The sequence below is a fragment of the Heterodontus francisci genome, chromosome 26 (assembly GCF_036365525.1).
Source record: "Heterodontus francisci isolate sHetFra1 chromosome 26, sHetFra1.hap1, whole genome shotgun sequence".
NCBI classification, from domain to species: domain Eukaryota; kingdom Metazoa; phylum Chordata; class Chondrichthyes; order Heterodontiformes; family Heterodontidae; genus Heterodontus; species Heterodontus francisci.
This window is the reverse complement of record NC_090396.1, coordinates 70,284,782-70,298,040: the sequence shown is the minus strand read 5'-3', so window position 1 is coordinate 70,298,040 and position 13,259 is coordinate 70,284,782. Positions and strand designations below refer to the sequence as shown.

The 13,259-nt window shown below is 44.0% G+C and overlaps 1 protein-coding gene across 2 annotated transcripts in view; it reads left to right on the top strand.

Annotated features, from left to right (window-relative positions):
- Positions 1–13,259, top strand: part of LOC137384449 (sodium-coupled monocarboxylate transporter 1-like) — a 97,636-nt gene that overhangs the window by 60,059 nt on the left and 24,318 nt on the right. For both annotated transcript variants that reach the window (XM_068058526.1, XM_068058527.1), the window contains exons 12-13: positions 4,658–4,728; positions 4,847–4,933. In XM_068058526.1, the coding sequence (XP_067914627.1) occupies positions 4,658–4,728; positions 4,847–4,933 (158 nt within the window). The remainder of the gene's footprint in view (positions 1–4,657; positions 4,729–4,846; positions 4,934–13,259) is intronic.

The window sequence follows — 13,259 nt, the reverse complement described above, 5'->3', positions numbered from 1 at the left end:
CTGTAAAATGTCCAGGTAAATTTCCCCCTCCCTGATGTGTCGCAGTGTTTGCAGCTCGGCCTCCTGTTCAATGACTCTGAGCTGAAGTTCTTCAAGGCGCAAACACTTACTGCAGACGTGTTTGTCCTGGATCACACTGGCATCCAGGAGCTCCCACATGCTGCAGCCATGATACATCACCTGTCCTGCCATCCTTAATGTGTTTTAATTAACTACATAATTATTTTACTTAATTATTTACTTTGTTTTCCTTTTTTATTATTTTATTAAGCTTACCACTAGTTCCTTTACTATTTTAAACATTCGGATTAGAATGGACCTTAATCACTTACCAGACACTCACCAAACAGGTAGCTTCATCCCAAACCAATCACCTACCTGCTTGCCAGAGATGTATGATGTTATGTTTGATTTAAATTAAATTAAATTAAAAGCTTACCTGTATACTCACCCTGGCGGCTCTCTGTTTCCCTGCTCTCCCTGTTGATTGTGACATCACTCTGATGTCACTTTTTGATTTTTCCCTGCTCCGCTCCCACCGTGCTCCTCTCTCTCTCTCCACTCCCACCGTGCTCCTCTGTCTCTCTCTCCACTCCCGCCATGCTCCTCTCTCTCTCTCCACTCCCGCCGTGCTCCTCTGTCTCTCTCTCTCTCCACTCCCGCCGTGCTCCTCTGTCTCTCTCTCCACTCCCGCCATGCTCCTCTCTCTCTCTCCACTCCCGCCGTGCTCCTCTGTCTCTCTCTCTCTCCACTCCCGCCGTGCTCCTCTCTCTCTCTCCACTCCCGCCGTGCTCCTCTGTCTCTCTCTCCACTCCCGCCGTGTTCCTCTCTCTCTCCACTCCTGCTGTGCTCCTCTCTCTCTCTCTACTCCTGCCATGATCCTCTCTCTCTCTGCTCCCGCCGTGCTCCTCTCTCTCTCTCTGCTCCCGCTGTGCTCCTCTCTCTCTCTCTCTCCACTCCTGCCATGATCCTCTCTCCGCTCCCGCCGTGCTCCTCTCTCTCTCTCTCTCTCTCCGCTCCTGCCGTCCTCCTCTCTTTCTCTCTCTCTCCACTCCTGCCGTGCTCCTCTCTCTCTCTCCACTCCTGCTGTGCTCCCCTCTCTCTCCACTCCTGCTGTGCTCCTCTCTCTCTCTCTCCACTCCTGCCGTGCTTCTCTCTCTCTCTCTCTCCACTCCTGCCATGCTTCTCTCTCTCTCTCAGCTCCTGCCGTGCTCCTCTCTCTCTCTCTCCACTCCTGCTGTGCTCCTCTCTCTCTCCACTCCTGCCATGCTTTTCTCTCTCTCAGCTCCTGCCGTGCTCCTCTCTCTCTCTCTCCACTCCTGCCGTGCTCCTCTCTCTCTCTCTCTACTCCTGCCGTGCTCCTCTCTCTCTCCACTCCTGCTGTGCTCCTCTCTCTCTCTCCACTCCTGCCGTGCTTCTCTCTCTCTCTCTCTCTCCACTCCTGCCGTGCTTCTCTCTCTCTCTCTCCACTCCTGCCGTGCTTCTCTCTCTCTCTCTCTCTCTCAGCTCCTGCCGTGCTTCTCTCTCTCTCTCTCTCTCCACTCCCGCCATATTCCTGTCTCTCTCTCTCCGCTCCTGCCGTGCTCCTGTCTCTCTGTCTACGCTCCTGCCGTGATCCTCTCTCTCTCTCTGCTCCTGCCATGCTCCTCTCTCCCTCTCCACTCCCGCTGTGCTCCTCTCTCTCTCTCTCCACTCCTGCCATGCTCCTCTCTCTGCTACCACCATACTCCTCTCTCTCTCAGCTCCCGCTGTGCTCCTCTCTCTCTCTGCTCCTGCTGTGCTCTTCCTCTCTCTCTCCGCTCCCGCTGTGCTCCTCCCTCTCTCTCTGCTCTTGCCGTGCTCCTCTCTCTCTCTCCGCTCCCGCCGTGCTCCTCTCTATCTGCTCCCGCCATGCACCTCTCTCTCTCTCCTCCCTGCTGTGCTCCTCTCTCTCTCTCTCCGCTCCTGCCATACTCCTCTCTCTCTCCGCTCCCGCCGTGCTCCTCTCTCCCCTCCCACCGTGCTCCTCTCTCTCTCGCTCACTCTGTCTCCGGTCTCCGACTCTGGGCTTTTGGTGCTCTTTTTAAACCTCCACTCCCGCCGTGCTCCTCTCTCTTGCTGTGTCAGATGAACACTATAATGAGGTTTTGCTCCTCCTGTTCCCCTATGCACTGATCCTAGTGGATATTCTTGTGTCAGCCCCATTTAAATTTTTATGGCAGGCTCCTGACAATATTGAGCTGCTATGGGGTCAGCTGCCTCGGGTGAACAGGGGAAGAAAAATCATTCTGGGGCCAGCCAGAGTGTAACCTGGTTGACAACCATCCCAAGGTACTGTCAGAAACACTTTTTAAAATGCACTCAATTGCTAGTAACTGTTGTCTAGTCTTAAATAAAAACAGCAACAGAGTCATAGACTCATTACAGCACAGAAGGGCACCATTTGGCTCATTGAGTCCATAGAGTATTCCCATCAGTCCCATTCTCCCACTTTATCCCCATGGCCCTGCAAGTTTATTTCCCTCAACTGCCCATCCAATTTCCTTTTGAAATCATTCATCATGTCCACTTCCACCTCGTATGCAGCTAATTCCAGATCATTACCACTCAGTGCGTAAAAAGTTCTTCCTCACACTCCTCCCCATTTTTTTAAATAAGAAATAAGCAACTGAATATTATAATTTTTTCCATCATTCTGGTGAGAAAGGCCTCGATTGAAATTTCACAGCAGAACACCCACTCCCCAGATTCACATTAGTGTTCTGTTCTAAAGCAACATTCGGAATGTCTGTCTCATCTGTCCAGAACAAGAATCAACATTGTATTATCAGAGTTTTACAACACAAGAAGCCAACAAAAAAAAAAATGAAAAGGTTGTCAGGAGTGTGAGAGGTTATACAGCTCGTTGCTCTTGGCAACTAGGCATATTGTGCTGGAAACCCTCACTAAGCAATGAGGATGGGCATCATAGGATAGACAGCTTTTTGAATTCGCTCTATAGGCCGGTTCGACTAACAAAAGAGGACCTATGGCGGCAAACTTTACATCACCGTACTTTTATTTAGAAGCGCCAACACCCATGATTTAGTTCAATGCCAATCAGCCCACAACGAGTAGCTAGCTGATTTCAGCGCTTTCTGCCCAAAGACTCACCAAGTTAGACAGCATCTGTAAAAATTGAAACAGAGTTAATGTTTCAGGTTGATGACGTTTCGTTTGAAGTGGAAAAAGTTAGAGATTTAACAGGCTTGGCTCTAGGCTTGGTTGCCCTTGATTTTTAAGTCTCCTACCCCACTGCTTTGGCCTTACTGTACCTGCAAAGCAACAAATCAGGACAATTTTAACCTAACTCTCCCATTGGAAAACTGACAGGATCGAGTGTAGACTGGTTTCACATCCAAGATGTAAAACCAGCTTGCCACCCAATTTCCTGCCTAACAGATTAGATTTAAATTACAGCCAAAGTTCATGACACCCACTTTTACTGCGGTGGTGATCTGTCTCCCTGGCAACTGTCTGAGACTAAACCAGACTGTTTGCAAGCTTGGTGTCACATTTGATCCTGAGATGAGCCTCCGACCACACAGTCACACCATTACTAAGATGACCTATTTCCATTTCTGTAACTGCCTGACTTCATCCCTGCCTCAGCTCATCTGCTGGTCATTTATGCCTTTGCTACCTCTAAACTTAATTATTCCAACTCACTCCTGGCTGGTCTCCCTCATTCTACCCTCCATAAATTTAAGGTCATCCAAAAGTCGTGTCCTAGCTCGCGTCAAGTCTCATTCCCCTATCACTCCTGTGCTCGCTGGCCTATATTGGCTCCCGTTTAAGCAACATCTCGATTGTAAAATTCCCATCATTGTTTTCAAATCACTCATGGCTTCACCCCTCCCTATCTCTGTAATCTCCTCCAGCCCCACAACCCTCTGAGATCCAGGTACTCATCTAATTCTGGCCCCTTGAGCATCCCCAATTTTAATCGCTGCACCTTTGGTGGCCGTGCTTTCAGCTGCCTAGGCCCTAAGCTCTGGAATTCTCTGGCTAAACCTCTCTGCCTCTCTACCTCACTTTCCTTCTTTAAGATACGCTTTGACCAAACTTTTAATCATCTGACCTAATATCTCCACTCATATTTGGGTTTATAATGCTCCTTGGAAGTGTCTTAGGATGTTTTAATATGTAAAAGGCGCTATATAAATATGTTATTGTTGTTGTTGGTGATAGCAGAAGACCTGTCAGATGATGCATTCCGTTCATTAAGCTGGAATTTGACATATTGGATGTGAAAAATCCCAGAGATGGTAAATACCAGCGAGCCCAAAATTTGTTCAGATGGAAATCACTGCTGCAAAAAAGAAATTACAAATACCAACAATTGTACTGCCATTAAAGCAAACAAGCACTCAAATTACAGCATTCAAACAAGAAATGTATGGCATATAGGAAGTAGGAAGTGTCATAAAAGCAAACAGTGAGTTTATCCAATGAGTAGCTGAGCCTTGCCAACCAGAAGTGCTCCGGATTTGAGCCCTGTCCTGTGGCACCTGAGCTGAACTCATTCGGAGCCATTGTAGTGAAGGGAACAAACTGGCAAGGAGAAAGGAAAGAGTAAAGTATCTTAAGTGTCCACAAACAGTACTTTCCTGCTAATTTTCTTCTGTATTATATTTAGCTATGATATTTGGGCTTTCAACAATGGTTCTTGCAGCGTTAACTTCTCTCTTCCAAGAAAATGTACTGCAGGTAAACACATGATTAAGTTAAAAATAATTACATAATGGGCATATTTTAATTTATTAAGTTATATTCAACAGCAATATTATTACTGATGTAACAGTGTTTCTTTTATATTTCTCCTCAGCTAACCCGAAGTATTGATGGGTTGATTCTAGGACCCATACTGGGTGTATTCACTTTAGCAGCTCTGTTTCCAAAAAGCAATGCCAAGGTAAGACCTTAAACTAACCAGCTTAAAAATTCAATGGTGCCCTGCCCATTTTACAAGCACTAAACAGGCTCCCAAGTCTCCAATATGGTGGGCAATATGCACGCTGTCATTATTGTTGGCATAGGCAAAAAAAAGGTATCAAGAGCCAGCTGCTGAAGTAGGTGTTAAGCCTGGGCCAGATCCCTGTTTAAAGTCCCATGTGGGGCATTGGGTTGTCATGAATGCAGCTGGTGTTTCGTCTTTATGTTGTTTCTGGTTCCCAGATGTTGGAACAAATCACACTTTAAACTTGGAAAAGGCTGGAGTCAGTCTGGTTTATTATAGCACCATGCTTTGTACTGTAGAACCTGATTCTTGTGTTACATATAACATGACTCCTTAGTGCAACCATGAATGAGGTCCCCCACTGGAACACAAACATAGGAACTAATTAGCTAGGGAACTAGTTGTTAACACTTTACAGATAGTATAACAATATATACATATATAACATCCCTCTTTCTTTAAAACATAATGCCCCTTTATCAATATAACTGTCAATATAAATAAAGATCATCTGACTTGTGGAAATAATCTGAACCCCTTTTTAGAGTCTTTTATAGCGTGTATTTTTTATTATTATTCACGGTATCGCTTGGTTGGTAAGATGTTGTGCCTCCATCTTGTAGATTTGGCATTTATTGCTCTCAGTGGTGAGTTGTCACGCTGTACAGGTGATATCGTGTCACTTGCTGGTGATGTTATTAATGTTGTCTCGCTGGATAGTAATGTTTCCGGTGTTGTTGATGGTCTTTTCTGTTTTTCCAGCTCAGGTGTAGGTCAAATATGGATTCTGTTCCTTCTCATTTGGTTACCGGTTTCAGTCTCAATGATATATGACCTTGGAGTCTCAACTTCAATAGCAATTTTTGCTGGGCTCCAGGTTTTCATGATTGGATCCTGTACGTGTACAGTTTGTCCTTTCAACAGCTCGGGTAGGGATTTAGCATATTCAACATATGTTGATGTGTTGCTCTCCTCTTACGTGTGCTTCAGTAAGTTGTTGTCTCATTTCCTCCTGGTCACTTGAAGGACGTATTTTTCTTGGCAGAGTTGTCATATTTTCTTCCATTTAACAGCTCTGCGGGTGATTTCATGTCAGCCTTGAGAGGTGTGGATCGGAGTGACAATAAGGCCAGGTTTGGGTCTTCCTTCGTCTCTTGGCATTTCACAAGTGTTCTTTTGACCGTCTGGATGTGTCTTTCTATAAATCTGTGTCCCCTTGGGTAGTGTGGTGATGAGGTGATGGTGAATCCATACTGGTCAGCGAATTCCTTACGTTCTCTGGATGTAAATTGGGTGCCATTGTCACATATTAACCTTTCAGGAATCCCTTGCTCAGCAAACAGAACTCGTACTGCTAAGATTATTGTAGTGGCTCTCAAGTCTTTCATCTTCCGGATAAAAGGGAATTTTGAGTAGTAGTCTGCGACTATGAGATACCATTCTTGATTATGTGTGAATAAATCGACTCCTACAGTATGCCATGATCTGGGTGGTACTTCAGTAGCTATCATCTCTTTCTGTTGGGAGTTTCTGTACTTCTGGCATACACTGCATGTAGACACCATATTTTCGATATTTTGTATATGCCTATCCAGTACACAGCTGATCTGGTTCTGAGCTTACACTTCTCCATTCCCATATGGCCTTCCTGTATCTTTTGGAGAAGTTCTTCCTAAGTTGTTTTGGGTATGATTATTCTGGATCCATCCAGCAGAACACCATCTTCTGGTGAGATGTCATCTCTGATAGACCAGTACTGCTGTATTGCTGGCTGTGTGTGCTGTATCCTGTCAGGCCATCCCTGGATCACTTGCTGAAATAACATCTGTAACTCCTAGTTTTTGCTGGTCTCATCTCTAATTTGACTCAGTTTCGGTGGTGTTACGTTCACTAGGTGATGAATCTTTATGCCTAAATCTTCTATCTCATGTTTCCCCTGTGGTGACAACCGCCAGCACCATTTTTCCTCCTGACTTATATTTCAGAGTAAAATCATAACTCTGAAGCCTCAAGAGTAACCTCTGCAGTCTTGCTGGTGCTTTACATAGATTTTTCTTGTAGATCTGCTCCAGTGGATGATGATTACTCTCCACTGTGAACTTCCTCCCATAGAGATATGTGTGGAACTTTTCACATCCATACACGACTGCCAAAAGCTCTCTCTCTATGTTGGCATATCTTGTCTCAGCTGATGTCAGAGCTTTGAACGCAAATGCTTTTGGCTTTCCCTCTTGTACCAGGGCTGCTCCCGTCCTTTTGTGGAAGCATCTACTTGCAGAGTGACAGGTTTCTTTGTCTTGGTACGACAGACTTGTCTCCTTGCATACTATCTTCTTGAGTTTGTTGAAACTCCTGTCATGTAACTGACCACTGGTAATCTACATCTTTCATCAGCTCCCGCAGGTTCACTGTGTGTTCCGACATGTGCGGAATAAAGGAGCTCACATATTATATCAAACCAAGGAAACTTCTCAATTCTCTTATCTCTTGGGGCTTCCATCCCTGAGATGGCTGAGATTCTTTCAGGGCTTGACTCCATCAGGTGTGTACACCATACCGACGCACTGACATTCTGTCACTTTCACAATGCATTTGTCTGCATTTAGCTTAATCCCAGCTTTCCTGGTTCTCTCCAGGGCTTCATGTTGATGGTTGTCATGATCTTTTCCATCTACACCATATATCTGAATATCATCAGTTATGCCGACTGCTCCTTTGCATCCTCTGTATGTCTCATCTACTTTCTGTTGGAACACATCCTGGCTCACTTTGAGGCCAAAGGATAGTCGCAGGAATTTGTACCGTCCAAAGGGTGTGTTGAATGTTGTCAACAGTGAAGATTCTGTGTCTAGCTTCACATTCCAGTAGCCATTTCTGGCATCAAGCTTGCTGAAAACTTTTGCCCCTGCCAGTGCTGGTGTGATTTCTTCCAATGTTGGAATAGGGTAGTGATCTCTCTTTATTGCTTGGTTAAGATCTTTGGGATCTAGGCAAATTCTTAGCCATCCATTTGGCTTCTTTCTCACCACAATGGAGTTTACCCAATCTGTAGGCTCTGTGACTCTGGCGATCACTTCTTTTCTTCCATTTCTCGGAGCTCTCTTTCAAGCTTTCCTTTTAGTTCTACTGGTACTTTACATGGGGGATGAATCACTGGTTTGATCTCTGGGTCAATAGTGATGTCATACTCAAAATCTTTGAAGCATCCAACCATCTCATCAAAACACTCTGAGTACATTTGTACCAGATCTTCTTTGCTTCTTATCGGAGGGCACTTTTCATTGGGTGTACTATCGTCAACCCTCAGTGTCGCCTCCTTCACCTCATGGTTTACTGAGATAATCTGCAGCTCTTCACAACTGCTCAACCCCAGGATAGCTGGACCATCTGTTTCTGTGACATCGAACATACAGTTAACATCTTTTCCTTTGTGTGTCCTTCTGATTTGTGTTGCTCCTAGCTGTGAAATCTCAGTTTCCCCATATGCTGTTAGCATGACGTTGTTTGGTTTCAGAGCACTTTCCCTTGGAGAACCATTTTTCTGCAGATTTTCTGGAAAGATCTGCTGGTATAGTCTGAGTGGGATGATGTTACTCTGTGCTGCAGTGTCAATCTTCACCTTCAGATTTATCATTGTGGACTCATTTCTCAGCCTCTTCCTGATCTGAATGGTTGTGCGAATTTCTTTTCTCTGGGAACTGTCACATCCAGACATTTTGTGCAATTCTGTGGTTCAAGCATATAGCTGATCCCAATCAATGGATGACCAATTTGCCAAGCAACTTTATACTGATGACATATATTGTATTCCAGTAACATTGAAATTCTATGCTTTCATGTACCTATAATGCCTAGACTTAAATTTTCAAGTATTATGTACAAAGTCAAGAGGTTCTTGATAAACTCTTAATTTTGAATATATATATATAGAGAGAGAGAGAGAGAGAGAAAGGTGTTTGTAACCAAAAGAAAGCCAGGTGTACTGTCATTCCTATGTCTATCATGTTCTCAAACCTATTGCCATCTTCCAGGGTATGGATGTTTTGGTTTCCTTCACTATTCCTTCGCCCTGCTAATCTGGCTCTGATGACTCATCTACAACCTTCTTGCCTTGTTCTGCACATCTTTTCCCAGTGATTGGTCTTTCCGCAAGCTCTGCAAATTGATCCATATGCAGGACATTTCCTTCTATCTGTCAATTCATGTCGTCTTCCACAGCTCCTGCGTGTCTTTCTCTCTGTTTGGTGTACATTCTTTAGTTGTTGTTTCACTGCATTGACCCTGCTGCCTGTCTCTTGGCTTAACTGAAGGTTAGCCATTTGGGAGGTCAGAGTCTTCATCTGTCTGCTTGTGGCTTCAAGTACTCTGGCACTGTCTACAGCCTGTGATATTGTGAGCTTGTCCTGTCCGATTAGAGCTTTCTGTACTTCAGGATGTGCAGAACCCCAAATGAGCTGATCTATCAGCCGTTCATCTGTGTCCTAAATTTACATTTTCTGGCTGCATTTTTCAATCTTGCTACAAAATTGTCAATAGGCTCACCAAGTTCCTGTCTGAGGTTTTGAAATTCATATCGATATATCCAATGATTTGATTTTGGCTGGAGACGGGTGCTGAATCTTTCAAAAATTTTGTCTGGGTTTCTGCTGTTCTCTTCGCTTAGGTCCCAGCTGTTAAATAAATTTAATCCTTTATCTCCAGCCCACAGAAGGATAAAGTTGACCCTCTCCTCTTCACTAGTGCCTTTTAGGAAACTATTGAATGCCAAATTGCACTTTTGTTTAAACTTCTCAAATGCCTCTATGACATCATCAGCTCCCCAATTCATTATGGGCTGTAGCAGTGCATTCATTCCTGTCCCGGCTGACATTTCGATTTTTTTTTTAGAGTTTTCACACGAATCATTCAGTTTTTCTGTCTCTCTCTTCCGGCACTAATTTGGGTCTAAAATGTAGGTTTACTCACAGACACTCACTGCCACCATGTTTTTTTTTTATGTTGTTTCTGGTTCCCAGGTGGTGGAAAGAATCACACTTTTAAACTTGGAAAAGGCTGGAGTCAGTCTGCTTTATTATAGCACCATGCTTTGTACTGTAGAACCTGATTCTTGTGTTACATATAACATGATTCCCCAGTGCAGCCATGAATGAGGACCCCCACTGGAACCTAAACATAACTAGTTCCTAGCTAATTAGTTCCTAACATTTTACAGATAGTATAACAATATATACAGCACAGTGGTTAGCACCACAGCCTCACAGCTCCAGCGACCCGGGTTCAATTTTGGGTACTGCCTGTGCAGAGTTTGCAAGTTCTCCCTGTGACTGCGTGGGTTTTCGCCGAGTGCTCCAGTTTCCTCCCACAGCCAAAGACTTGCAGGTTGATAGGTAAATTGGCCGTTATAAATTACCCCTAGTATAGGTAGGGGAATTGAGGGAAGGTGGGGATGTGGTAGGAATTTAAGATTAATGTAGGATTAGTATAAATGTCCTCAGTACCTTGCTCTACGGCAGCGAGGCCTGGACAACGTATGTCAGCCAAGAGCAACGTCTCAATTCATTCCATCTTCGCTGCCTCCAGAGAATCCTTGGCATCAGGTGGCAGGGCCGCATCTCCAACACAGTAGTCCTCGAGGCAGCCAAAATCCCCAGCTTATACACAATACTGAGTCAGTGGCGCTTGAGATGGCTTGGCCATGTGAGCTACATGGAAGATGGCAGGATCCCCAAGGACACATTGTACAGCGAGCTCGCCACTGGTATCAGACCTACTGGCCGTCCATGTCTCCGCTTTAAAGACGTCTGCAAACGCAACATGAAGTCCTGTAACATTGATCACAAGTTGTGGGAGTCAGTTGCCAGCGATTGCCAGAGCTGGCGGGCAGCCATAAAGGCGGGGCTAAAGTGTGGCGAGTCGAAGAGACTTAGCAGTTGGCAGGAAAAAAGACAGGAGCGCAAAGGGGGGAGCCAACTGTGTAACAGCCCCGACAACCAATTTTTTCTGCAGCACTTGCGGAAGAGTCTGTCACTCTAGTATTGCCTTTATAGCCACTCCAGGCGCTGCTCCACATACCACTGACCACCTCCAGGCGCTTACCCATTGTCTCCCGAGACAAGGAGGCCAAAGAAGAAGAAGAAGTATAAATGGGTGGTTGATGGTGGGCACAGACTCGGTGGGCCGAAGGGCCTGTTTCAGTTTCAGTTGTGGTCCCTTTAATGACTGTTGATAGACATAGGAATGTCTATATTTGTGACAGTACACCTGCCTTTCTTTTGGTTACAAACACCTTTCTCTCTCTGACAATTGTACAAGGCAACCCATATTAGTGGGTGGAGCCATTGAAGACACCACAGTATCCACTTGTCTGCTTCATATTCCTTGGGAATGCACCAGCCATTTGCAAAGCTATTGCAGGTCTCAGGAAATAGCAGTTCATCGACATCTTCATGATTGCAAGCAAAAGAGCCCCATGGTAGAAAAGTGTTTGAAATTTGGAAGGGCCACATTAGATTTCAAGCCTTTGACAAGTCTCAAATGGTAGGAAAACAAAAAATTAAAAGTTAAAATTAAAAAATTAAAAATTAAAAACCTTGAATGAGCAAGGCATAGAGGGATATGGAATTAATGCAGGCAGGTGGGATTAGTATAGATAGGCATTATGGTCGGCATGGACGCAGTGGGCCGAAGGGCCTGTTTCTATGCTGTATGACTCTACGACAAAGAAAACAGTAATTTAATCATCCAAAACAAACTACAGGACCACCTAAGTGCACTGCAAATCAGCAACAAAAGACCCCAAAACTAGTTCTATTGCATCATGCTTTAAGAGTTCCTCCACTACACTACAGCTACAAAGTTGCTTTGCTCCAATTTTTAAAGGTGTTGTTTGCACAACCATATCATAATGCATTTGAATTCTCAAGATAACAAAGAGATAACCCAAATTTATAAAATTAAAGGAATCATTGCAGCTTGCATAATGAAGTAGTATAGGCCTCGTGCAACCCCAAAAAAGAGCTGTTGTAAAACATTCAGCAAATGCAGATTTGGGATGCAGATGCTACCTTCAGTTTTCCATTTCCTCAGTGCAGGGCACAATCATACACAGGTGTGAAATTTCAGCTCTTAAGTTCCTTCCCCTACCTAAATCAAGTGGTGTGATTAATGGCTCCACAGCCCCTTTTCAATAGCTATTGAACTTATTCCCTTTGTTAAACGTGCATGACTCCATGCCAACTGCCTTTTATAGGAGTTTGGTTCATTTACCACTATCCTGTGGGGGAAATATGTTTTTACCAATCCATAACCTTGCTTAAGGCTTGTGAATTTTTAACTTGCATGTTCTAATCCTGCACTTATTTCCCAAGTCAAATAGTTTGCTAATTTCAACCATATCTGTTACTTTCTTACATAACAAGTGATTACATTTCGAAAGTAATTAATTGGAATGTCCTGAGGATGTGAAAGGTATAAAATAAATCCAAAAATTATCTCAATCTAATTATCTCTCCTCCCGTCTTTTACAAGCATTGATCCTTGATTGAGTATGGTTTCACAAGTGTGGGGCACACTCTAGTAACTCAGAAGGGTCACTGACCCGAAACGTTAACTCTGCTTCTCTTTCCACAGATGCTGCCAGACCTGCTGAGTGAATCCAGCATTTCTTGTTTTTGCTCTAGTAACTCAGCTGTGTGGCCTTCATTGGTGTGTGAAACTTGATAATAACTGTCGCAATTTAGGTGATTATGGAAGGAAGGATACATTACAGCCAAGCTTGATCCTATTAGTCCTGAAATGCATGTGTGGATAGTGTTCAGAAATAAGAATCCTAGCTGATTTTCCCCTGCCTGAACCAGGAATACTGAGGCCAATTGTAGCACTCCCACTGCCTCCTTTGCTTTTGAAGAAATCTTGAAATAAAAACTCTCATCACTTAAATTGTCAAGAGCCTTTGGTGCAACTATACAGATTTCAAAGTAGAAATTACAAGTGCTTTTTCTAATCTCCTACTACAATTTTAGTGGAAGATTGGCAGGAAGCCCAGAGAAACAGAGTAAATGCTTATGCTATTTCTCCAGGGTTTCTGTCAAAGTTACAAAAGGAGATTGGGAGAAGTCCTGAAAAACTTCCAGCTGTTTGTGTTATGAATGCATGTCTATTACCAGTGTACAACTGAATCAATGTGAATTGAATCTGACCATTGTAACCAAAGAAGATAGAGTAATTGGTTTATCTGTACTTCTATATGATGTCCTGAAGATAGCATTTTCTTTATTTCATT